This window comes from Corvus moneduloides, chromosome 18 (assembly GCF_009650955.1).
Source record: "Corvus moneduloides isolate bCorMon1 chromosome 18, bCorMon1.pri, whole genome shotgun sequence".
Classification (NCBI taxonomy): Eukaryota; Metazoa; Chordata; class Aves; order Passeriformes; family Corvidae; genus Corvus; species Corvus moneduloides.
The window spans coordinates 3,741,829-3,765,552 of record NC_045493.1 but is presented as its reverse complement, the minus strand read 5'-3'; the positions used below and the strand labels follow the sequence as shown (position 1 = coordinate 3,765,552).

The 23,724-nt window shown below is 50.8% G+C and overlaps 1 protein-coding gene across 4 annotated transcripts in view; it reads right to left on the bottom strand.

Moving 5' to 3' along the window:
- The window catches only part of SRRM4 (serine/arginine repetitive matrix 4), a 46,463-nt gene that overhangs the window by 17,811 nt on the left and 4,928 nt on the right, over positions 1-23,724 (bottom strand). For 2 of the 4 annotated variants that reach the window (XM_032127813.1, XM_032127817.1), the window contains exons 2-8: positions 9,588-9,731; positions 7,324-7,404; positions 6,851-6,922; positions 5,214-5,240; positions 4,691-4,741; positions 1,948-2,040; positions 800-962 (exon numbers count right to left, since the gene is read on the bottom strand). In XM_032127813.1, coding sequence (XP_031983704.1) covers positions 800-962; positions 1,948-2,040; positions 4,691-4,741; positions 5,214-5,240; positions 6,851-6,922; positions 7,324-7,404; positions 9,588-9,731 — 631 coding nt within the window. The remainder of the gene's footprint in view (positions 1-799; positions 963-1,947; positions 2,041-4,690; positions 4,742-5,213; positions 5,241-6,850; positions 6,923-7,323; positions 7,405-9,587; positions 9,732-23,724) is intronic. The other 2 variants (XM_032127814.1, XM_032127815.1) reach the window with 2 other exon arrangements.

The window sequence follows — 23,724 nt, the reverse complement described above, 5'->3', positions numbered from 1 at the left end:
ATTTATCTCTCCAGAGTGCCTATCTGATACCAACACCACCATCAGGGCATCACACCTCTGCGTTGCTGCTGCCAGGAACAAAGGGGAAACATGCCACAGAAAAGGAAGACTGATATCAATCTCTATCTAATATTTCTCTCCATCTCTTGCTCCCTCAATTCATGTATTATATCATCTCTTTCTATGTATATGGAAAAGCATCCCAAGGCACTGAGCCTGATTTTACCCTCAGCTGCACATGCAGTTCCCATTAGCATCAATGAGGGCTGCTCATAAGTTCCAAATTTGGCCCCCAGGCTTGTCAGTCCAGAGCAACAGTGATCCTAGAAGGATCCTGATACTCAGAAAACATCCCATGCCAATAATCACCAGCTCATTAAATGTAAATATTCCTTTTGTATATGTTTGATGCCCTTTTTCAGCCTGAAGAACTAAACTTTTGGATGTAAAGACCAGTGAATTAAGTTCACATCCAGCTGAGGAAAAACTGCATAACAAGCACTTCCCTTTAAAATATTGTTGCTGGAGGCCACTTTTTTTTTTTGTTAAATGTCCTCAATTAATCATTCATAGGCTAAAGACTTGCAAGTTTTTCCCCTCTCCAGCCCCACCCTTAGTGTGAAAGTGCTGAAGGAAGGAATGACTTTACATACATAGAATACAGCACCATGAATTAATAATACCGTTTAACCAAGTTCATCTAACATCACTATAATTGAGTTATAAAAATTTCATACCAGAGTTCTTGCCCAGATCCTCTGGCTAGTTCAAGCAAAGAAGGACAGTGTGTAATACTTACTACTTCCTTAGAAGACAGGAAGTTGTAGAGTGGGAGGGTTTGGCTGGCTTTTTGACTGGCCTGAACCTCTGCAGAGGAGCTTCTCTTTGCCGTGATCTTTGAGTGGTGCCAGGAGTGTCTTCGCCATGTTTTACGCCCTTCCTCCCGAGACCTGGCTCTGTGTCTCCAGGAGACAGGAACAGCCAAAATGTTATTCCTTAGTATTGCAGTAGTGCCTGTTACCAGCTCCATACAAACCCTTGGCAGCTCTGTGCTAGGACACTGCATATGGGAGAATATTCTTCCACATGACTGCTCTGTGGAGTTATGATGGAGAGAAAAGGGATGTTTTGTTTTTCTACTTTAAAAGAAAAATATTAATTTTGCATCCAGGCTTTGGCCCTTAACCTCAAATTTCAGCTCCAATTCATGATTTTATGGTGGCTCAAGACAAACCATTACCTTCATGCACTCTAGAATGTTCCTATGGTGATACACCTCCAAGAGAAAACACACTCTGCTCTTGCATGAGCACCCCTCCAATTACTGATTGCATTCCTCCCCTCACTGATCCTCAGCTTTTCATAAGAAAATTCCAAGTACTTAGGAGGAGTGAAGTAGGAGAGTGGGGGTGGGTTGTTCAAGTGCTTTCAGAGAACATGAAACATGAACTCATTACGTGTATAAATCACTTGCTATTGCAGCAATGCTCGGTCTAGCACCAGCATCAACTTAGCTGGCCCCAGGATGCATCTGTCATCCAGAGGAGAGATTTTAATCAGGTCAAAGACAATGGCTATAGATTGCCACAGGCAAATATATTTCCATTGCTAAGACCATGTTTAAGGGTTTCCTGGGACATCAGCAGAACAAAGCCCTTGGGCTGGGGAAGGGACACTAGACTGGAATCAGCTGTCATGGGCTGATCATCAGCAATGGGGATTAGAAGTGACTGTCAGACCGAAAAGCTGCAGCCACTGCTTCTCGAGGCAAAACCTTTCCATGGCTGAGACCACAAACAGCTCAGCCCCCAGTATGTGATATTGCTGCTACCAGAATGGGAAGTGGCTGTGCACAGAGAGCCTGTGGGTCACACAGGCTGTGGCAACCACATCCTTGAGCCCACCAGGAAATGTTGAGGACATTGAGCTCAGGAGTGGTGATGTTACCTGCTCCGGCAGCTGGGGGAGTGGGAGTCGGAGCTCTCCGAGCGAGAGTGGCAGCGGCGATGCCGATGGGATTTCCGGGTGCGCCCACGAGAGCTTTAAGAAGCAGAAAGGAAAACCAGCATTAGGTTAGCAGGTGGGGAACTTCCAGCTGCTGCAAGAGCCAGCAGCTGGAAGCTGAAGTCGATAATGTTCAAATCAGAAGGGAGGTATGCATTTTAAACCAAAGAGATTGGTGTATGAAACACTGCACAGAACATCAAGGCATGAGAAATTCTCTGTCCCTTCATCGGTGCAGTGACATCTTCCCTAGATCTCTGCTAGCATTTTACACACAAGCTATTAGGTTGGCTCTGTAGCCTGCTAGAGGAAGATTTGCAGACAAGCATGTAGGAGTGCAGCAGCCAGCACCAATCCTTTCAAGACTTTAAAGAGCCACGTGCTTGTCTTTCATCCTGCAGTCTACCATAAAAAAGCCAGGCAACTGCCCAAGACCTTCCTGTTGCTGAGCCTTGGGGGAAGCACCATCTCTCTGGGCAACCCATCACAAACCTCCAGCCCTCTCCATAGTGTTGGTTCCTTGTTAGAGAGCAGGTACAGAAGAACAAGCTCCAAGTGATACAATACACTGAGTAGCAGCCAGCCTTCCCCACCCTCTCCAGGCGGGAGCATTTAGTGCTCCTGTGGGCAGCTCTCATGGTTGCTACACAAAGTACAGCTTCCCTAAGTACAGCCTGCCTCATGCACGTTTCCTGCTTGAGAGACAGGACCATTTCCCTGGCTTCTCACAGGTGCCCAGTCACTGGTGCTGCCTTTTCTGACAGGGCCTGAGGACAGTTCCCAGCAAACTCTGTAGGGGACAGAGGTCCAGTGCCCTGCTGCACTTCCCTTTGCATCACCAGGCTGTTTCTCATGGATTACCTGGCCCTGTTACTTAAGGGCTATAGTTGCCCATTGCAACAGCTGAAGTCCTGGATGCAGAGAGCAGGGTGACATGGGTAGCAGGCTAGCTGCCACCTTCTGTGCCCCTTCCCTCCCATCTTTGTTCACCACAGTAGTAATTTTAGATCTGTCAGCGTTTTCATCTGCTCAGGCTAGCATGGCTGTGCCAGCAGGCAAAGCTAACTGTGAGTGAGCTGGTCACACTACACAGTCACTGACAGCACAAATACAACCTGCCTGCACAGCATTTAGCAACTTGCTGGTATAAAAACCCAGCAAATAATTGCTTGAGAACAGCATCTCCTTTAAGACAAAAGGGCAACCTCCACAACAATTCCTTCAATTCTGCTTGGCTGTTTTCTTTGATGCTTTTCACACCCAATGATTATATTTTTTAAAACTTTGCATTTTGGAATTCTCCTTTCTTATTTCCATGCAGCTGAAATCAGCAACACTGAACATCTTTCACTCACATGGTGGATTTCTGTGAAAATCCCCATGTTTGGTCATCACCCTCTGCACTAGTCCCTCCAGTTTGTTTTCCCTTCCTGCAGAAGGCAAAACTGGTCCTGTGTGATTTAGATAACCAGTTGCTCAATGCAAAGATAAGTTAAAGCAGCATGATTATACAAAAATCCTCATGGGATCCATCTGATCCACACCTGGGAGCAAAAGGTTTGCAGAAACTGGGAGTGGCTCAACTCTGATCTGCCAGCAGAGGGATGAGATTAAAACGCCTTGGCTGGTGTATCCCCAAAGAGCAATTCCAGCAGCTCTAGTTCCCTGAGGTCAGGGCACACCAGCAGGACACGGATCTTAGATTTAACTGCACTGTTAGGGTACTGCTATGTTAGGCTGGGGGGATGCCTCCTTTTACAGATAACCTAGGAAGCCTGTCTTTTACCACTGAGGTTTCTAGGTCGAGGGCAGCCCAATTTGAGGGGAAACTGAGCTGAAACTGTGCCACTTCATATGCAGAAATTTTAGAGAAAAGGAGACTGGCCTTCTGCATGCCATAGAGATGGCTTGTGCAGGCAGTATCCCAAGTCCCAGCAAAGCTGACCAGGGGATCAGTGTCCAAGGCTCATTCCCAGAACTGTTTCCTTACTCTGAAAGAAGGTGAGAAGCCACAAGCTGCAGTTCCCAGAAGACAGAGAACGAAGGGAAAAACAGAGGCAGCTTACAGTCCTTCCTTCCAGTCCCGAGGAGCCCCATTTTACACCATGCCCCTCAATTGTGTGCCACACAGGACAAGGATTGTGCTCTGCTAACACTCCAGGGCTGATTGGAACCTCACCACCAGATTTTTGCAAACTCCATCCCCTCCAAACAATCCCTTCTCTTCCCCTTGACCCCATTCAGATACTTGGCTGTACTGTATCTCATGAGTAGGTCCTAATGCAACCTCCTAGAGCAGCAAACCAGGAGTTGCTGAGGCCCTTCTCAGCAAGAATGTGCCAGCCTGCCCTTCTGGCAGGCCAGAGTTCAGCCTCTCATGCTGCCCCCACCAGAAAAGCTAGAGCCTTCTCTCTGGATTAGATGGACAAGACTCCGCACATCACTGCAAGATCCACAAAGTACAGAAATAGGTGTCAAAAAAGAAAGAGAGAGGAAAGCTCTCCAGCCTCTACAAACCCTTTTCCATTCCAGCAAAACCAGAATTGCCGGTTTTAGCTTCAAAGTAATCCTGAGAACTGCTTAGGGCTGTGCAGCAGGTGTTAGCTCCAGGGGCCCCACCACATCAAGCACTTCCTAGCCCCACACTGTGCAGGCAGGGCAGGGAACTCCATGAATGACTACTTACTGTTTTTTGTGTTTTCTTTCTTCCTTTCTCTTACTTTTGGGGCTTGAAGAACTAAATAAGAAATGGCTAATTAATTCAGAGATTTCTGTTCTGATAAAAAGCTGCACAATCACGCGTCAACGTTACAGCTTGGTTGCCCAAGAGCATGCAGTAAAAAAGAAAGGGACTCATGATTGTCACAGCACAGGGGGTCTGAGTGCCTCCTGACAAATCTGCTTCATGGACTTGGCCAAAACCCTCAAAGGGATCAGCCAACTTGGTGACTTTGCTTTCTTCCATAGAGAAAATGAGTACTTCTTGATAATGTGTACACACATACTGGAATCAGGAGAGTTCTTCCAGTCCACACCTGGGGAGCCACTGAGTCAAAATCCCCAGACCCACATGAAATGGGGGGACCCAAGGGGATTCCACAAGGAAACACAGAAGAAATGCCTTCTGCCCCCACTCAGTGAACATCAACCTTGAAGAGACCATTAAACTCTTATTTCTAAGGGACCACCCACACTTGCTCAACTCTTACCTGTGCCTTCTCTTCTTTGACGATAACCTGCAAGACACAAATATGTACATTGAATACAGGGTCTCACAAAATTGGAAATTTTAATCCAAGACAATGTGTTTAGGCTCAGACCGAGAACTGAGAGAAGACCTCCTGCACCACCTGGGCAGAATGGCCCCGGCTCTCCTTTAGCCAGCTGGTGAGGGAGCAGCTGAGAAATGCTGGTGTGGCAGAAGGGACCAGCACACTCTACAAGAAATTGAGAATATGGTCCTCAGGATAACAAGTCTTTAGAGAGATCAGATACATCCCCTATCTCTGGTGGGTCCTTTTTCTCTGCTACTGCCTCCAGTTTTGTACTGCATGTGGAGGTGAGTCCATTCCCCAGTTTTCTGTATGAAGGACCAAACAGCAGTTGAGGGAAAAATCCTCTCTGTGTAACTCCAGAGCAGTCTCACAGCCAAGCCAGCATCGTGCCCCTGTCTTGCCTCCTGGAGCACCCCTGGGATGACACAGGAGACACTTCTCTCATATAGAACACCCTGGGCACATGGAGGACACATCCTTGCAGCAAAGCCTGGCCCCAGTGCACTGCACACCCCACTGTCTCTCATCTCATCTTGGAGCACAACATCCTGCAGAAGGTACAGCCTGAAGTCCTGCCTGGAGGGGCTGTGAGATTGCCTCTGGCAAAGTCACTTGGGGTCTGTGGTTGAAACGCTACCTCCATTGGTCACTAATCCTGAATGGTTCATATCATGCTGTCTTATGGGACCAGCTCCAGCTTATCCTTGGCTTGCAGGGGCATAAATGGCTACCAAAGGTTCAAAGCCAAGGAGCCTCTGACCCAGGACTTCCATCAGGAGATGGCATCCAGAAAAGAACATAAGAATCCCTCCTTGGGAAGAAAGTGTTTTAAAGGAGTTCCTATATCCTTGTCTCTCCTTCTCCCTTGCTCTTCTTTAAAGATTCAAGCTCAACTTTTCACCCTGTTACCCACTTTTGGTAGCTTCTCTCTTTGGTTCAATATATTATAAATACATGAACCTTCTTAGGGAGATGGAATCCACTGTTCTCTTCACATATTGGTTTAACAGCTGAGAGAAAACAGTGAAGTATTTGCAATTTTAAAATTTAATCATGCTCTTTGAATTAAAAATGGACTTCAGAAGGGGAAGGTGGAAACAGTCACTGGGGCTGGGAGAGGAGACTGGGATGTGGATGTGGGGAGCTGGTCTGAACCTTTTCCTGATCCTGACACTCTCTGCAGGTTGGGGAGGAAGGGATGGGGACCAACGTGAGCCTTAAGCACTGATCCCACTGGCATTCCAGAGGATGGAGACATATGAACAGGACAGCAAGGACAGCAGACTGAGGCTCCACAGACCTCACAGTGATTCGGCTTGTCCATCTCTGTGTCCCTACACCCCAACAGCACGTTTCTCTGTTTGCACTGGATGGACACCCCATTTCATGCCCTCCTAGCCCAGAGGGACTCTGGCTATGCCTCCCCTTGGCTGCCCAGTGCTCAAGAGCCCACAGATACCTCTCTGCCCACTGGGACCAACAGCTGCCCGAGGCAGCAGTGCCCTCCACCCCTTCTCCAAACCCCCAACAGCCACTGCCAGTGGGGAATTACATTTTCAAGGGAAATATACCTGTTTCTTTTTCGCTTCTTGGAGCTTTTCTTCTTCTTCTTCTTCACAGGTGAAGGGCTGTAGGAGGGAGACCTGAGGGGGCAGAGGGGCATTAGGGACCACACGGCTGCTCACAGCCATCCCAGCCACCCCAACACTCACCCCACCACCAGTGGCAGCATCTCCAGGGCAGAGAGTGGTTGGGGGCTCCTGGTCAGAGCAGGATGAGACCAGGGATGAGCCTCAACCCAGCTCTGCTGCCCTGAGGGGAGGGCGAGGAGATGGCAGCACCTCCCTGGGCTGCGGAACCCGCAGGCCCTCACACCTCCATCTTACACAGACCCTTTTCCCTCACGCCCACCCAGCTGAGGGCTGCCATTCCCTGCTGCCCCACACACCACCATGGCCACCTGCACCTCCTTCACTGACCCTCTTCCCTACACCCAGCCAAGGGCTGCCCAGCCTGTCCCCTAACGCCACCATGGCTCCCTCACCTCCTTCGCTTCTTGCGGCCAGACTTCTTTTTCTTCTTCTTCCCCCGAGCCAGAAGCGGCCGCTCCCCACCACACGATGGGCTGAGAATGGGGGAAAAGACCCAATAAACATTAAAAATAAGAAAAATAAACCCTGAATTGGCTCACACGGGACTCTCTGCCATCCCCACCTCAGAGACATGGGGCAGAAAGATCAATGTTCATGGTGGACCAACGGTGTGGGTGTTGCCTCATTACCCTCTAACAAATTATTTAGTCACGGTTTAAATGAAGTGTCTAATAGAGATACAACAAGACAGCTACACCATAGCAATGCTGATTATTTAAAACATGTTTGCTGAGGTTAACAACTCCGAAACAGATTTATAGGTTTTGTTGCTCTTTGTAAATATGCTTTAAATAATTAATTGGCATTTAATTTGCATACAGTAATTATTGCAACCAGATGCATCTAACTATAATAAAGACTTGACATGTGTTAAGTAGCAATTGATTAGAAATATATATATATTTATTGAGACACTATGGCAATTGAAGGAGATATGCATCTCTTATACAGTTGTTAAGCCTTGAAAATAAAGCCTCCTGCAAATTAATTTCTTCTTTAAACATATGATGCTGAATCGTGTTATGTTTCAATGAAAAGCAAATACCGTGGTTAATTAATTCAGAGCATTGGGCTGAAAAAAACAACAGATAACTCTGTGGCTACTCATTAATGAAAGCAAATGCTTGTAAAGACAGAGGCAGCTGGTGGCAGCCTGGTGGCATCCCTAAATCAGCCCAAGTCAGCCATGTGGATCTCCAAACAGATCCACAGATCTCTCTGAATCCACAAATGGATCCAGGACCAAGGTTTTGGGGGGCACAGCAAGCTCCCCAGGGCCTCTGAAAAATCACTGAAGGTGCTGGGTTTATACCTCAGTTTCCCCACTTCTCATTCTGCCACTGGGAAAAGCCAGGAGCAAGGGATGGGTGGAAGCAACCCCATGGTTGGAGAACGCTGTGAGATCTTCACTACAGAAACAGGCCAAAAATTGAGCAGTTTTCTGCAGCAAGAATAAACATTATTGCTAACAAAAGTCCTAATGCAGAGCAAATGACACTTTGGGGGGACACTCAGACTCCACCACCACTCAACACTTGATCATCCAGGGCTTGAATTACCACTGAAACTACACTATCATAAAAACTCAATTGCTTAGTGCTTTTAATACACTTTGGGAAAAAAATAAAAGCTCTGCAAAATGAAACTGCAAGCTAATGCTTCACTTGTGAGCTGTGGATACCGAGTGCTTCTGGTGCAGTAAATCCACTGTGCAACCACAGCATGACCCCACGGAGCACCCACATACTCCTCCTCACTTCCTCCTCCCAAGGATTTCACAGACCAGCAGCAGCACTATTAGAGGATGTGGCACACTTTGAGCTCAGTGGGCTTCCTACCTTAATGCAGAGTCGTGCATTTTCCAGGACGTCTCGTTGCTAAGCTCAGACGCCTGCCCAAAGACACCCAGGGACACGGCTGGGCATTGCCACGGCCAAGGGAGAGCAGGGAGGAACACCTGACCATGCAGCCACAGGCTGTTTCTGCAGAGCCCGTCTCCCTCTCCCCAGATAAAGTCTTTTGTCTTTGATGTGGCAGCTTTCTCCCCTGCGCTGATCTGACTTGAATTGTTCCTCCGCGATTATAATCAAAGTCTAATTAAAAATGTGCTTTAGGTTATTGTTCCAGTTGGCCTGAAATCTGAAGATATGAAATGTGCTTTCTTGCTCTTTCTTTCCAGCATCTTTAACCAAACCAATCCCAGAGACAGTTCAGCAGGCAGGGCTCAGAGACCCCAGTTACTTAATTTACAACGTTCCATGCATTTTCCCGCTCTCAAGTGGTCAGGGACTAACGACAAGCTGCTAACGAGGCTGTGTCCTAATGAAGGCAATGCTGCTGAGCTGATCTAGGCATGGGGAGAGGGGAATTGCTGAGGGCGATTCCCAGCAGACCTGGTAGTGCAGAGGAGTGCTGGCAAGTCTTGGAAGACTCTGAAGGAGGCTGTAAGAGCAAGCCCTGCAGTAGAAATGAGCTGCAGGTTTGTCTGTGCAAACATGCACAAGGATTTCATACAATTGCATACGTTCTCTGCGCACATACTGAGCCGTTTAAGACACCCCCAGCTCTCACAGGCCCCAGAGGGGCTGAGTAAACAGCCCCCTCCCCTGCCATCCCCGTGTTCCAGGGTGGCCCCGCTCACGGCCCTGGCTCCTACCTGCGTGACCTGCGGTGAGCATGGTCCCATCTCTCCCTCCCCTTCACACAGCCATTGGTGCTGGAGGGCTCCCTGACCACGCAGCTGCTCAGCTTCTCGGGACGTCTGTTCTCTGCGGGGTACGGCAGGCAGCTGAGCGTCCCACTGCCAGGGCAAGACGAGAGAAAGAGCCATCAGGAGCTGTCCCTTCAGCTGGGGTCATTCTCCAGGTCGTGGGGAATCTCCTTTCCTTTTTTGCAGGTAGGACCTGTGCCGCTGTGAAGGAGAGCTGCAGGTTTCTCAGTGCTCAGCCCTGCAGTGGGAAATGCTCCTACAAGGCTCTAAAATGCCCCATTTCCAAGCCAAGCTGCACCCCAGCCCAAGCATGCTGTGCTCATTGTTCAGGCAGAGATGCCACGTGCATCATGCAGCCAAGGAGCAGCTGGACAGCACAGGGCCAGATCCAATCCAATGGGAAGGGAAAACAGGAGCCAGTCAGGACATCTTCTCCTGCACTGTGGGGTTTAGATCACCAGCTCTGCAGAGACAGCACAGATTTTGCACTCTAATAGGAAAAAAACCCCTTTTGCATTTCAAATGTAATTTTCCAAATGCACTATTGCCTTGATAACACCTTGCCACACATCCTCATCACTCGACTGGAAGCAAACTTCCCCACTCCTACAAATAAGGTGCTGGGCTAGTGAACACACCTGGTCCTGCTGACAGCTCAACCTTGAGAACCTGGGACAGCCCAGCAGAGCTAAGGAGAACCACCTGGGCCAGGTCAGTGCCTGCAAGAGCCCAGGGAGCTGGCAAGGAGCAGAGCAAAGGCAGGCAAAGCCTGGAGTGAGTGGTTTCTACGAAACATTGGGGCTTGTGCAAGCTCAAATAAAGGAAAGAAGCCAAATGGAGAAAACAAACCCAAACAAGTCTGCATGCAGACACTTGGGAGGAAAGTAAATAGGTTTCCAGGCCCTGCAGATGTTTATTTCAAAGAATGAAAAGATTAATGAAAAGTGATAAACTGTACCCAGCAGGGGTGCTGAAAACACTGGGGTTTGGTGTCATCCGGAGCATTATGGAATACATAAAGCAAGCACGGGCACGTCCATGCCCAACCTGGCTGTGGGGTGATACCCAGGGTAGGTTGGGCTCAGCTGGCACTAAAAGTGTCCCTGTTTCTTCCCATTATCATCTTAAAGCCGATCCCAGGATTGGGCTATGCATGCCAGTTTAGGGTCAGCTCTGCAAAGTCCTGTGGCTGTGTCAGCTACCAGACCTACCTTCTCTCCTTGGAAATAGCAACACTCTGAAGCCCCCAGGCCATCTAGATCCCAGTAGAGCAGGGGGAGGCTGGGGTGTCCCCCTGCCAGCCCTGCAGCCACAGCGAAGGATGATGCTTTGGCTGCAGAGGCCACCACAGCCATCACACATGGGCTGTGGAGATAGGAACAAGGGGCCAGGGCCAGGTGCGTGCTGCACATCTGAGGGTTAAATGGGGGCAAGAGAGTGGTTAAAGAGCAATGTGATGTTAAAAAAGCCCCAGTTAGGCATGGCCAGAGTCTTGCATGCCTCAGGGAACATCCTGCTGCCTGCCTCAGCCATGAATAACACTTCTTGGGGTTGGAGTTGGCACAGGAGCACCTGCAGAAGGGTTACCCCTCTCTTTCCACCTGTGTTTTCTCTCTCAACAAGCATCCACTTTCTTTAACAGCCAGCTCCTCCTTGGAGCCCATTTTGTAATGCCTGAACATTTCAGGATATGCACAGCCAAATACAAGGGACAGGGATCGGGGCGGGGGGGGAAGCTGGGTGAAATATTTCTGGCCCAGAACATGCAGGAGGTGAATAGTCCCTCTTGCTTTAAAAAGTCTGTTTGTAATAAATCCCCCAGTTGCCTCCCAACATTTCCACTATTTTAACCATCCAGGAAGCTACATGGTTAATCATTTTCTGTGTGCCAGCTAATTGGTTCTTAAAACCGCTTTTAAGAACAGCCTTCTGAGGCTCAGTCACTAGGATCCATTAAAAATGTCCCCAAATTAATGACCTGTGCAAAGTCTGAGCTGGATGCACTCCAGCAGCAGAGGCAGGAGGGTTCGTCCCCAGGCTGGCAGCAGGATGAAACACCACTGCCAGGACCTGGGCACGGCAAGCAACATCCTTGTCACCCAGCCTCTGCTCCCATTAATGGGATTTCCAGGTCCTGGGGTTAAAACATATTGGCTTCAAGGCAATCAAGGACTCCTGTCCTGCAACGTGCCAGGAACCATTTCTTCTGGGCTTGGAAGTAATTATTGATGGAAATAATTATTTCCAATTCCATCAAAGGCTGGCTTTCATTCAACCAAATGTTCTCCTCTGATGGATGCTGAGAGTCACTAACACTTTAAACTGGCTGGTAATCCCCTGGCGTGGAGCTCCATAGACATTGATTGAATATATATATATAGAGAGAGAGAGAGAGAGAGATTTTCTTATTGTCTTTTGTGTCTTTCATGACTGATATAAAAGTGATGCAGTTTGGTGTGAACGATCTCTGTGGCCTCAAAGGAGGGATTATCACACCTTCCCTGCTGCTTGTGCCTGCAGCAGGAAAGAAAAAGCCTCTGTGGGTGGTTTTTCTGGAGCTGGCCCAGAGAGAGCAGCAGGGATGCTCAGCAAGATGCTGCTGGAAGCACGGGACTCGTGCAGCTCAGGGGATGTGCGAGAGGAGGCAGGAAGAAGAGGAGGCAGGAAGGATGCCCTGCTGGGGGACAACATTGCTCAAGTACTTCTAGTGAGGACCACAGCCTCTCTCCCCAGTGTATTGGTAGCATGTTTGTACATAAGGATGCACTCCTGGGCACAGGCAGTTGGACCAGGACAAGGCAGCTGCCCACCCATCCCACCTGCCCTCCAAGTTTCTCCATTTCCACTTGGCAATTGGATCACTTGCACTCATTTTTCTTTTTCCTTTCTTTCTCCCATGTAGAAATCCAGCCTATCCATCAGACCTGTCCAGAAGAAGCACAGCTGCTCCTGATGGGAGACCCCCCACAGTAAGGCGGCACCTGTGGGCTGCCTGCCACCAGCTCAGTGCAGAACATGCCCTGTGCAACCACCCACCAGAGTTGGCTCATCCTGTCCCTTCCCATCCCAGCAGTCTCTGGTCCAGGAGGGGTTTTTTGGGCTCATGGCAATTTTTGCCAGTGCTGCAGTGGCTGGAAGAGAAGCAGCAGGCACACAGGGCCCTCAACTCTCCACCAGCACAAGCCTCTCACAGCCCAGCTTGCCCACCTCTGCATTGTGGCGTCAGATTTGGGCTCTCACAGGTATTCCTTCTCTAACAGAACATGTTGGCAGCAGAGGGAAATGATCTATTACCTACCCTAATACAAAGGTCACTGGTGGGAAGGAACCCAAATACTCCTTATTTGAAGAGGGGTTAAACCACCATAAACCACTATGGCCACATGGAGGAGAAGGGATGGGTGGTTCTTTGCTGCTGGCAGTGCCCTGCAGGATCTGTGAGGCCAACCCATTCTGCCTCCCTTCCCTGGGGAAGGGATGTCACCCCCAGTTTGTGGGGATACCATGGAGACCAGTTAAGGACTGCCCTTCCTGCCCACAGACAGATCCTGGCACTGTCCACAGAGGACGGGACAAAGGCACAAGGCATTTGCTGCCTCAGTGAGCAAACTCTCAAACCTCAAATGCCCATCCCTCCATCCTGGGCTGCTGTGCTCCATGCCATGGCCAAATGCCATCTCATCAGGCCATGAAATGTGGCACTTGGTGACACATACTGCTCCAGGAGCTGAGCCCAGTGACGCCCGTCCCCGTCGGCCCCGCAGTGACTGCAGTCAGTGCGGGTTTGGTGTGCCCTTGACATTCCCTGTGTGCTGCCATCCCGGGGCTGCCGCGGCCAGGCACTGCCCTCCTCTGCCCACAGAGGCTCCTGTGTCCCAGCCCGGGGCTGCCCCGGCCCCACAGCAGTCTCCTGCCACAAAGCTTTCATCAATCAGCCTTTTCCCCACAGTAACTCATCTCAAGAGGAGACAAAAGCAGGAAAAATGTCTTCCTAATGACCTTTCAGCTGCCGGACCCTGGCATCAGACCATCTCCCCACTCAGCTGCATTGTCCCTCACCTCCACAGGATGAGCCCCAGCAGTTCCAGCCTCAGTGGCCTTGTGCAGCCCCTGTGCCCTTCCCAGCTGCCCTGCAAGCATCAGTGTAAGCACACTGGGGCTGAATCATGCTAACCAAGCCTTTTTTGGGGTTTTTTATCCTTTGTTTTCCTTTGCACATGCAGCTGGGTTGGGTGCTGGAGGCACAAGCATTTCAGAGGCCCTGGGCACTGATTGCGTTTGGCAGACCTGCACTGGCAGCACTTCCAAGGTCAGAGGATTTGAGATAGCTAATACAAAAACTTTACTACGTTCCCTGCTTCAGCCCTGGTTGGCTTTATGTTCCCATCATGTCTACACCCCACAGTGAAAAGACAGGAGCAGCTTCAGCCAACTGGAGCCCCCAGAACAAAAGGTTAAAACATCTCTGACGAGCATGAAAGCTCTGAATGTTTCACTGGCATTAAATGATGACAGACAGATATCTTGCCTGGAACTGAGAACATCGGGACACAGGTGTCCTGAGGGGAGGCTGGAGAAACTCCTGTGCCTGCAGCCACTTGCACCAGGGATGTTCTCGCCAATTCTCCTGAGTAACATGCAAAGAAGTGCACGGACAGGTGATGGAACACCCCATCCTTCCTCTCCTTTCCTCACCTGGAGGTTTTGGCTGTGCAGGAGAGGGCAGTGGTGGGTCAGGATCCCCACTTTCCCACATCCCTGCACTCTATGCCACAGCCATATTATGTGTGCTTCTGCCCTGGGCTCTAGTGAGGGCTGCTCAAAGTGTTTCTAAAGCCCACCCTTTGGGCTGAGAAGTCTTTGGACACTGGCAAAATGAGCCTGTGATTTTCTCTCTTGCTCTCTGGCTTTGCTCATCTGATTGAAAAAGAAAATGGTCAGACCATTCCCTTGTCCCTCAAGAGGGAGGGAACAGAAAAGAGTGCTATAAAGACATTTCCCAGCAAAAACTCCAGCAGATGTGTTTATGTAAAGCTCTTTGAAATATGCACTAAAAATACCTCTTCAAAATTAGGAGATGGGGAATATTGTAAGTGCTTCCCACAAGCACACACACACGCACACAAACACCCCATGGCAGGTTCTTTCCCCACCTCATTCAACCCGTTATTATTAGTGCAGCAGGAGCCCTGCAGTTTGTTATTGAAAATTATAATAGCAAATCACCAAGATATTTTCCTTGATTACACAGACTCCAAGCCAGTTCAATTTTAATCTTCTCCCCGCTCTTTTTTTCTGTGCATCAGCAGAGGCACCAGCTGCAGAAAGGCACGTGGGTTTCTCGAAGCAGTTCAAACACAGAAGAGAAATACAATTCCGTACTATACGGTTTTCATCAAATTTTTGCCAGTCGTGACTCTCCTCCCCCTCCTGCTCCCGGGAACCCTGTGTCCTGGCACAAGCCTGGATGCAGCTCCTTTTCCTTCTGGGACTCCAGAAAGGTTTAACAACCGCTCTCAGCACATCCTGGGCCAAAAAAGCAGCTTGGCTCTTTCTTTTCCAGCAGCTGATTTACTATGCATGGTTGGATCAGAACAGAGGGGCTTCCCTGCTGCAAGAGGCCCCAGTGGCAGCACAGGATCAGTGCCAGATGCTCTGGGGGATGCTGTGAGGTAGCAGCCCACGGGGAGGGCTCCGTCCCGGGCACCAGCTGGCAGCGGCAGCGGCTCCTGCTGTGCAGCATGGGATGGACAATCCCTGCAGAGGGAAAACTCCACGGGGGAAAGCGGTGCCTCCATGTGAACCATCCTTCTTAGGCAGGGTCAGGCACGAGGGTGAGCACAGCCTCTCCCTGCTCCCCACGGCTCAGTCTCCTCCTCCCCAGGAGCACCAAGAGCCCTATCCCCTGTCCCCCTTCCTTCCTGAGCGCCTTGCAGGGCTCTGTGTCCCTTTCCCTCACTGCCAGCAACCCACGATGGCTCTGCTGACTGGCTGCCAGCAACAACAGAGAGAAATCTGAGGAATATGGCACATGGTCACATTGTTTCTAAAGAAAACCTGGACTGCTGCTCCATCTCGAACAGTTTCTACAGCACCTTGTGCCTCCCAAGCTGCTGGTTCGGAGGTCCCTGAGGAGCGTTCTGCCCATCAGCACCTGCACAACTGCCGGACCAGGCTTGCTCTCACGCCTTTCCTGCCCTCAAATCCTCCTTAGACAAATACCCTGTGGGTTCCCATGTCTGTACAGGAGCCAGTTGTCTCCTCAATCAGGAAATACGAAGAAAGAAGCCTTTGCTGTTTCAGGTGCCCACAAATGCAGATGAAAGTGTTGACGTGGCCATGCTGCCCCATGGCACAGCAATCTGGCACATGGTTCCATGATCCATGTTTTGGGACTCCAGGCTCCTGAGTGACCCAGAGGACTGGGGTTGAGAGCTTATGCTAAACCCCATCATAGCCCCACTGCCACTCTCGTCCCAGGCTGGCCTCAAACAGCACTCCCAGATCCTTTTCTTGCCATCACCCCCGGCAGCCTGGAGCAGCCGTGAAGGGGGTGAGCTGACAGCCAGGCACGGGGGCAACCTGAAACAGCCCTTGCAGAGCTTGTGATTAGAAAAAGTCCAGATCTGAGCTCACATTTCCCATTAAGCCCTTGCCCACAAGCAGCGCAGGGCAAAACCAAGCTGGGCAAAGGTCAGGACCAGGGGTTAGGAGGGAAGCCAGTGGCTGTGGTTGGGCACTTCCCAACACAGCACAGGGAGCTGAGGAGCACCAGTGGATGATACTTAACGCTTTAGGAAGGGTTTAACAAAGAAATGAACCCATGGATGTCCTAGAAAAGAACACTTTGGCACTGCCCGCAAGTGGCCAGCCTGAGGGGCTGCACAGGGTCAGCCCCTGCTCCAGGGACCATCAGATGTGCCCGTTCCCCCCACTGTCCAAACCCCATGCTATTTGGCATGGCAACCAGCAGTGAAATAGTGTATTTGCCAATAACAACTTGTTAAATTTTAATCAGATAGAGAATTGTAAGCACACAGTTACCCGGAGCTCCTGGGAGCACTGAGAGATCGCTTTAAAAATTAATTAGTAATTAGGCACATTGGAAGCAGTAAGGAGAAGGCGGCTGGAGAAGATCCACTTGGAGCAGCAATGCTGCCTTTGCCACTCACATAAAGTTTTTCCTCCTCTCTCTTAATTTTCTTCCTTTGAATTGTCACTGATAAAAGGGGAGAACACACTGGAGGTCTCAACACTCAGATAACACCAAACACACAACCTGTTCATGCAGCTGCCATCTGTCTGCAGAGCTGCCCTGGGAATGACTCTGGTTGACTGCTGCCCCATCCATCCATCCATCCATCCATCCATGCTGGGGACAGGGACACTCAGGTCACGTTGTTAAGAAAACAGCCCTTGAGCCACCCCATGTGCCAGAACACAGGCATGGCGCTCAGTAGCCTGTGGCTACAAACAGTGATCCCAAGGGCTCAGCTTGAAATGACTCCAACATTAAAAAATGCTCAGCCCTCCCTGAAACAGAACCACGGGGTGCATCCAAATGGACGTCCCCAACCTGGGTGCCAAATGGGTGTCTCCAGCCAGGGCATCACCTGGGCAAGGTCTGGTGAGGAGGGGTTCCCCGGACATTGCTCTGTTTGAAACTTGTCTCCTGAACATCCATCCCCCTGTGATGCACAGGGCTGCTGCACAGCCAGGGCCACATCGGGCCAGGAGGGCTCTGTGACACCATAAGGAGCAGATGTCCCCACGCAGGGAAGCATGGGCAGCAGTTAGCTCCCATGGAAAGGAATTAACCAACAGATTTCTGCTGCTGAGCCATGAGCCTGCAACGTTCCCAGCCCAGCAAGGGATGTGGAAAGTGGGCTTTAAACTCCCACCCTCACTTGCTGACAGGGGCTTTTAATGGCCAGAAGGGCCCTTTGCCTTCCTGTATGTGCAGTGTCAGCTGAGCTGGGAAGCTCCCGAATTGCAGCTTTGTGGGTGGGAGCGTTTGGTCTGACTCCAATCCTCTTTCCCGATAGCACCCCCTGGTCCTGTGGGAAACACCTCAGTGGTAATGCTGCCTGCCCAGGAACAACTGGTGAGGAGGTTTTGAGTTAAGGAGAGTTTCTGGAAGGGAAAACAGGGCCTTTTCTCGTCCCACTGTGCTCCAAGGAGGAAAAGGTTGGTATAGCTGTGCCATCCCTGCCACACAGAGGGCTGTGGGATGCTCAGTGCTGTGTGGGAGTCAGAGCCAGAAAGAAACCTCCTGTCTGCTCTCAGCTCTCAACTATCCACACCACCCTGCAATTCTGAACGTTGTTTTAATCATCCCAAAAAAGAAAGGGGGGGCTATATTTGTCGGCTCGCTGCTTTCTAGGGGGAAGATTTGGAAGAGGCAGGTGGGTCCCCATGGCAGACCCAGCCAGGAGGAGCTGCAGAGAATCATTTCAGTCTCCATCCCATCCACCTTTAATTGGGTGTAATAATAATTTTATTGCTTGCTGGGATTTGTGAGGCTGAACTAATATTTGTAAAATGCTTTGCTATCCTCAGCTGAAAGGCAATCTAGAGTGGCAAAGCCCTGGTGTTATTCACATTTGGATAATCCAGAATTATTCATAAACAAAATCAAGATTATGCAAATATATTCATTAGCTCTCAGAAGATCTCCAGGAAAATAGAGGAATTAGTTTTGTTAACAGTTATGTATTATATAGGTGTGTGTCTAAGCACGCACAGCCCCGGTGCTGGGGCACATTCGCCCAGGACTCATCCCAGAATCTCAGAGTACTGGAGAACAAAGGTTTGGCCTGTGCAAAGTGACCACCTCCATTTTGGGATATCCTGATGCCCCACAGCAAATGACAGCACACAGCACAGACCCCTGTGCCCTGCCAGGGTCCCGCTGGCTGTTCTACTGACACCCCCAGTATCCCTCCTGTACCCTCACAGACAGCCCACACATGAGTACCATCACCTTATCCTCCCCAAACCAGCCTCTCCTACCCAAACGAGGAGTTTTACAGTACATGCAGGGCCAAGAGGCTGTGGATTTGGGATCTGGATGCAGCCCCCTCACCCAGGGCCTGATCTTTGTGCCCAGCACAAGCCCTCACACGATGGCAGCTTGTGCCCAGCCTGGCTTTCCGCAGTGTGTGACCATCTATCTGGGATGTGATGGGAAACTGGAGATAAAGGTGCAGTGAAAATACCACACGGTTTAATTAGTGCCACATGCCTTTCACTCTATAGGTAGTGTGGATGGTTAATTATTTTTATAAAGAAAATAATTAGTCCCAATCAAGGCAGAAGCTCTCCAGAATTACAGCTCATTAACCGCTCTCACATTTTTCTGTTCTATAAAAAGTCATGTGGTGCTGATGAAGATTATAGACCCTTGGAATCAGCATTAAATACAAATTCAGACAGTGTTACCATCCTATTACCATCAACTGCATCAACTTGGCTTTGGTAATTGCAGCTGGAGATGAAGGGCAAGGATTTCTGCTCCACACAATCTCTGAAAACAAGCGCCCTGCCCATTAGTTTGCCGGAAACAATGTGACACCAAGCCCTGACTTGGCTAGGTACATCCCTGAGGAGATGACAGCCAGCAAGGAGAAAGGGGAAAGCTTTGCTGGGGATGTGAAGATGAGGAGTTCTCAGGGTCGGTTCAGTTCCTGTTTGCAGTGGGGCTGCTCCTGCACAGAGCAAGAAGCACCCTGAAATCTGTCCTTTGGCAAACCCACCAGTCCAGTGGATGCAAAGAGCTAGGAAATGTAGAGGGGACAAGGAGCAACCTTTAAGCAGTGGGATTATCCTCATGGGACATGGGGAAAATGGGGCATGGAGGGATGCTCTTGTTGGGGATGGGGGAGCATCTGCAAGCATCTCCCTCTGGTCCGTGCTAGTCCAGGCAGTGGTTCAATTCTATTAAATGTCGCAGAGGCCTCGCTCAAAGCCTAATTGAAAGAAATCACAGCACATTACAGGGAGTTCAGGTCAAATCAATACTGGTGGGGAGAGCGAGCGGGGGGAGCAGGGCAGCGGCTCAGTCTCAGTGCCAGCTCTGCAGGCAGGGCACAGGCTGTGTCCACAGGCTCCAGTGCCTGCTTTTCCACCATGGGAAGGCAAAGGACAGAGCTGTCCTCTGCTCTGTGCAGGACAAACCTGGTAGCAATGCAGGCCAAGGGTTGGCAACAGCAGTCAGCAGTGGAGAGGGGGCAGGGGAGCCACAGGTCCTTAGGGTCCTGCTTTTCAGTTTCCATTAATCAGGAATGGATGTGCCCTGGGTGGCATTCATAGCCCAGAGAGTTGGCAGCCAGCACTTTGGACCACAAGCCTCCACAGCAAAATTAACCCACCCGTCCCCATGGCACAGCTCCTGTGCCCAGAGCCCTCGAACATCTGAGCCCTCTTGGAGGGATGGGGAAATCTGGGCTCTGGGTGGAAAAAAGCATTGTGGTGAAATCCTGAGGCAATGGGGTAGTAACTACTGCCACAAGGCAGCACATAGCAGGAGCTAAACTTTCCGCTGGCATATGCTGCCAGTGTTGTGCCTTTAGCTCTGCCCCTGCAGGTGCAGAGATGCTCCACACTCGCGGTGAGGGCAGGGATGGAGACAGGGACCCTGGCAGCCTGGACTCACCAAAACATCCAAAACCCCTCCAAAAGATATAAAGAATATCCTTCCCCTTCACTGGCTCCTGACCCACATGTGGGAAGTGTTTGGGAGAGCACAAGGACTGGTCCAAAACCAACAACTTCTCCAGCCACTGGAGAGGACTGAATCTCTGCACTTGGGGATGTCCCAGGATCCTGGGGGTGATGCAGCCAACATATCCTGTTTATTTTCTGTAAGTTGCCAGTCTTGGAATTTTCTGGAGAATAAAAACCCCATCCCTTCAAAGAAGTGCTGAAGCCACGTGTCTTGCTTGTCTCCATCATAACAATCCTGACCAGGCTCTGATCGGAGCAGGGGGATTTGAAGAGGGCAAATGCTTTATAGGTGAGTTAAAGCACCAGCCTCAGGGGTAGATCTGCCCAAATTCCAGATTGCTTCCTGCACCCTCTGGACCACAGCCGTGTCCATGCCCACTCTGGCAGAGCAGGGTTGTTCTGCTGGCTGCAGCTGATGGAGCTGTGGAGAGTAAGTTCTGTTCTATTTACATGCTATTATAGATTGGTGTTACACTTGCACGGCTTTGGTGGGCAGGGATTGTACAGCAGCTCCAGTTGACCCACAGATTAATGCAGCAGGAGCTCTTTAACTGTGAAATCTCCCTTAATGCAAAAATATTTCTCTTGCTGGGCAGTAGCTAAATTCTTCATCCTGACAGTAATGCAGCTCAAATCCCAGCCTCCTGCCCCACTCTGTTCCAGTCACCCTCCAACACACGTGGGCAGGGCACAGAGATCAATTCAATACAACCAGCCCATTGCCAAAAGTGCCATCAGGTTCCAGTGGGATGATGCGCTGCTGGAATTTGATGTTAGTGTCAGAGAAAACCCATTTTCTCATCATTGCCTGTGGGTCTCAGAGCACTTCAGCCACCCACATGCGAGACGGGCACCTGACCCCAGCCCTGGAACCCAACAGCAGAAAGCCCCCACAGCCCATACCCGAAAGTCACAGCCTTCCCTGCCCCAGGGAGGAGAGAGAAGAGCAGCCCCACAGGCAGCAGGACCCTGCCCACAGTGTCCCCCTGCCCACCCAGGCACCCACTCGGGGGTGAATGAGGAGATGCCCCTGGCTGGGGCTGGCCAGCACCTGCTTCTTCTTCCATTAATGATGAGACATAAATTAAACATGTAGAGTTCAATGGGTCGTCAGTGGAGCCCCAGCCTCATTGCCTCCAGAGTGGGGACTCATTTCGGCCCGCCTCAAACACCAGTACAGTTTTTAATAGAGTTTTTATCACCAATTGCATTATTTTTTGTAAGCCCTTCCTGCAGTCCCCACTGCGCTGGCAGGGAAAGTGTTCCTGCCGCATGTGAAAAAAACGGCTATTTTTAAACTCCCCATGTTTGTCAGCGCTTTCGGCTCAAGTGGCTGATGGAGAAGCCAGTTTTGCAGCACCCGGTGTCCTGCAGAGGGTCACATGGCCTTTGCCAGGAGATGGTGGCACAGACGTGGGCATTGTGCCTGGCCAGGCTGCTGGGAGTGGTGGTCCAGCCCGCTCATCCCCGGCATATGCCAGATACATACCAAAGCCCTGTTCCGGATGCTCTGCTGCTGGGACCCACCACTCCCACCAGATTTCAGGCATCACAACCTCTGTGCCTTTGCACACACCTACGAAATCATCAAGCAAGGCTGCAAACACAAGATGGCTCCTGGGATTTGGCCTTTCTCCCTGCCCTTTGCTGGGGATGCATCAAACCCAGCCCTGTTTTCCAGCTGATGGTACCACCAGGGATTTGCGGCCAGAGGAGGACCCAAGGGGGTGGGAGCTGTGTGTGGGTCACAGGAAGAACTGTGGGTTGCAGCAGACCCAGTCTCAGAACAGCAAAGAGCCCCTGGGGACTCATGCCAGAGCAGGGGCTGTGGCAGAAGCCCTGGCACCCTCTGCAGCTGAAACACTGGTGGGATTTTCTGGCCCGGGTCAGGCTTTGCAGTGATGAAGAGGTTTCAATGCCCACAGAGAGAAAATGGGAAAAAACAAGGAAAGAAAAGGAAAGGGTGATCATGCATGAAATGATTTCATTTCAGTGACTCAGGGTTTGCATTTGGTAAGTCCGTCTTATAGAGAAATGGATGTAGAAAAAGGTGCAGCCACCTGCCATGGAGATGTGGGAAGGGGTAGGAATGGGGCTGAGCAGAGAAGGCCAGGGAAATCTCCCAAGCCCAGAGACCCCAGGGAGAGGGGGACTCCCCCGGGGGACACCCCCCCCCCCCTCCCGGGGAGTGGGATCTGCAGAGGCCCTTTCTGGGGACAAGCTGCAACAGGACAGGCTGTCCCAGATGATGGGGACAAGATGGTGACAGCAAGGAGACTAGAGCAGCCACAGGACCTGGCGCTGGGTAGAAGCTCCTTAGAAATCCCTGTCATCAAGGTCATCACTGCTATTTATTATTTAGGGCCTTACATCCCTAAATATTAATTAGCTGGACTTTGTGGGAGGGGTGTGAATATGTGCAAGGGGTTCAAGTGTCCTGCTCTCCTGCCTCTCCAGGGATGGGATACAAGCAGGGATGGGGGCTTGCTGGAGCTGGTGCTGCTTCCTGAGCCAAGCAAGGATGAACCCCAGCCCTACAAGACCCTAAACAGTCATATTTCCCCCTGGCCTGGTTCTCCACACTCCATGAAACAGCCTCACACAAGTGCTCGGATGCTGCTGAGCCAGGGAGGGAACCCCATAGTCAGCACAGCCCCCCGAGGTGCCAGACTCCCCCCAGTGCTGCCCTTACAAACCCAGCACCCCCAGCATCTGCAGACATGGGGCTGCCTGGCAGCCAGGGCAGTGTCTTCAGTGGCTTTGTTCAAGGGTGAAATCAAATATTTCTACAAAACAATCCTCCACTCAGCCAGTGGAATTTTCCTCCCTTTTGCTTCCTTCCACCTGATTTCATCCCTCATCTGAAGAGATCGGATACGGTGCTTCCCCTGGCACAGCATGGACACCACAGGCTCCCCCTTTGCCAGAGATGGGGTAGCAAATCCCGGATTCAGGGAGACCCTCATCCTGTGTTTCCTCATCAGCTGCTGTGGCCCTTCACTCTCAGCAGCGGGGCCAGGCTGTGCCCGTGTTCTTGCTGGCGAGGCGTGGGAACCAGACCCATGGTTTGGGCCCCAAGCAGAGCTCAGCAAAGCTCTCAAATGGACTTTTACAGGTCTGAAATTACCTGTCCCCAAAATCACAGCGTTTCCCAGTGGGGAGGCCAGCAGCGTCATGGTGCCCAGCACCAGTCCAGAGGAGACGCAGATGGACAGGGCCGAGGGGAAGAAGGACGATGAGGATGATGAAGGCTCTGCAAGCAGCAGGGAGTGGGTCCTGCGGGCATCCCCAACTCTTCCCCTCACTCATCTGCCCCCAGCCTCCCGGCGGTTCCCGAGCTGCCTAATTAGCTCTCCCT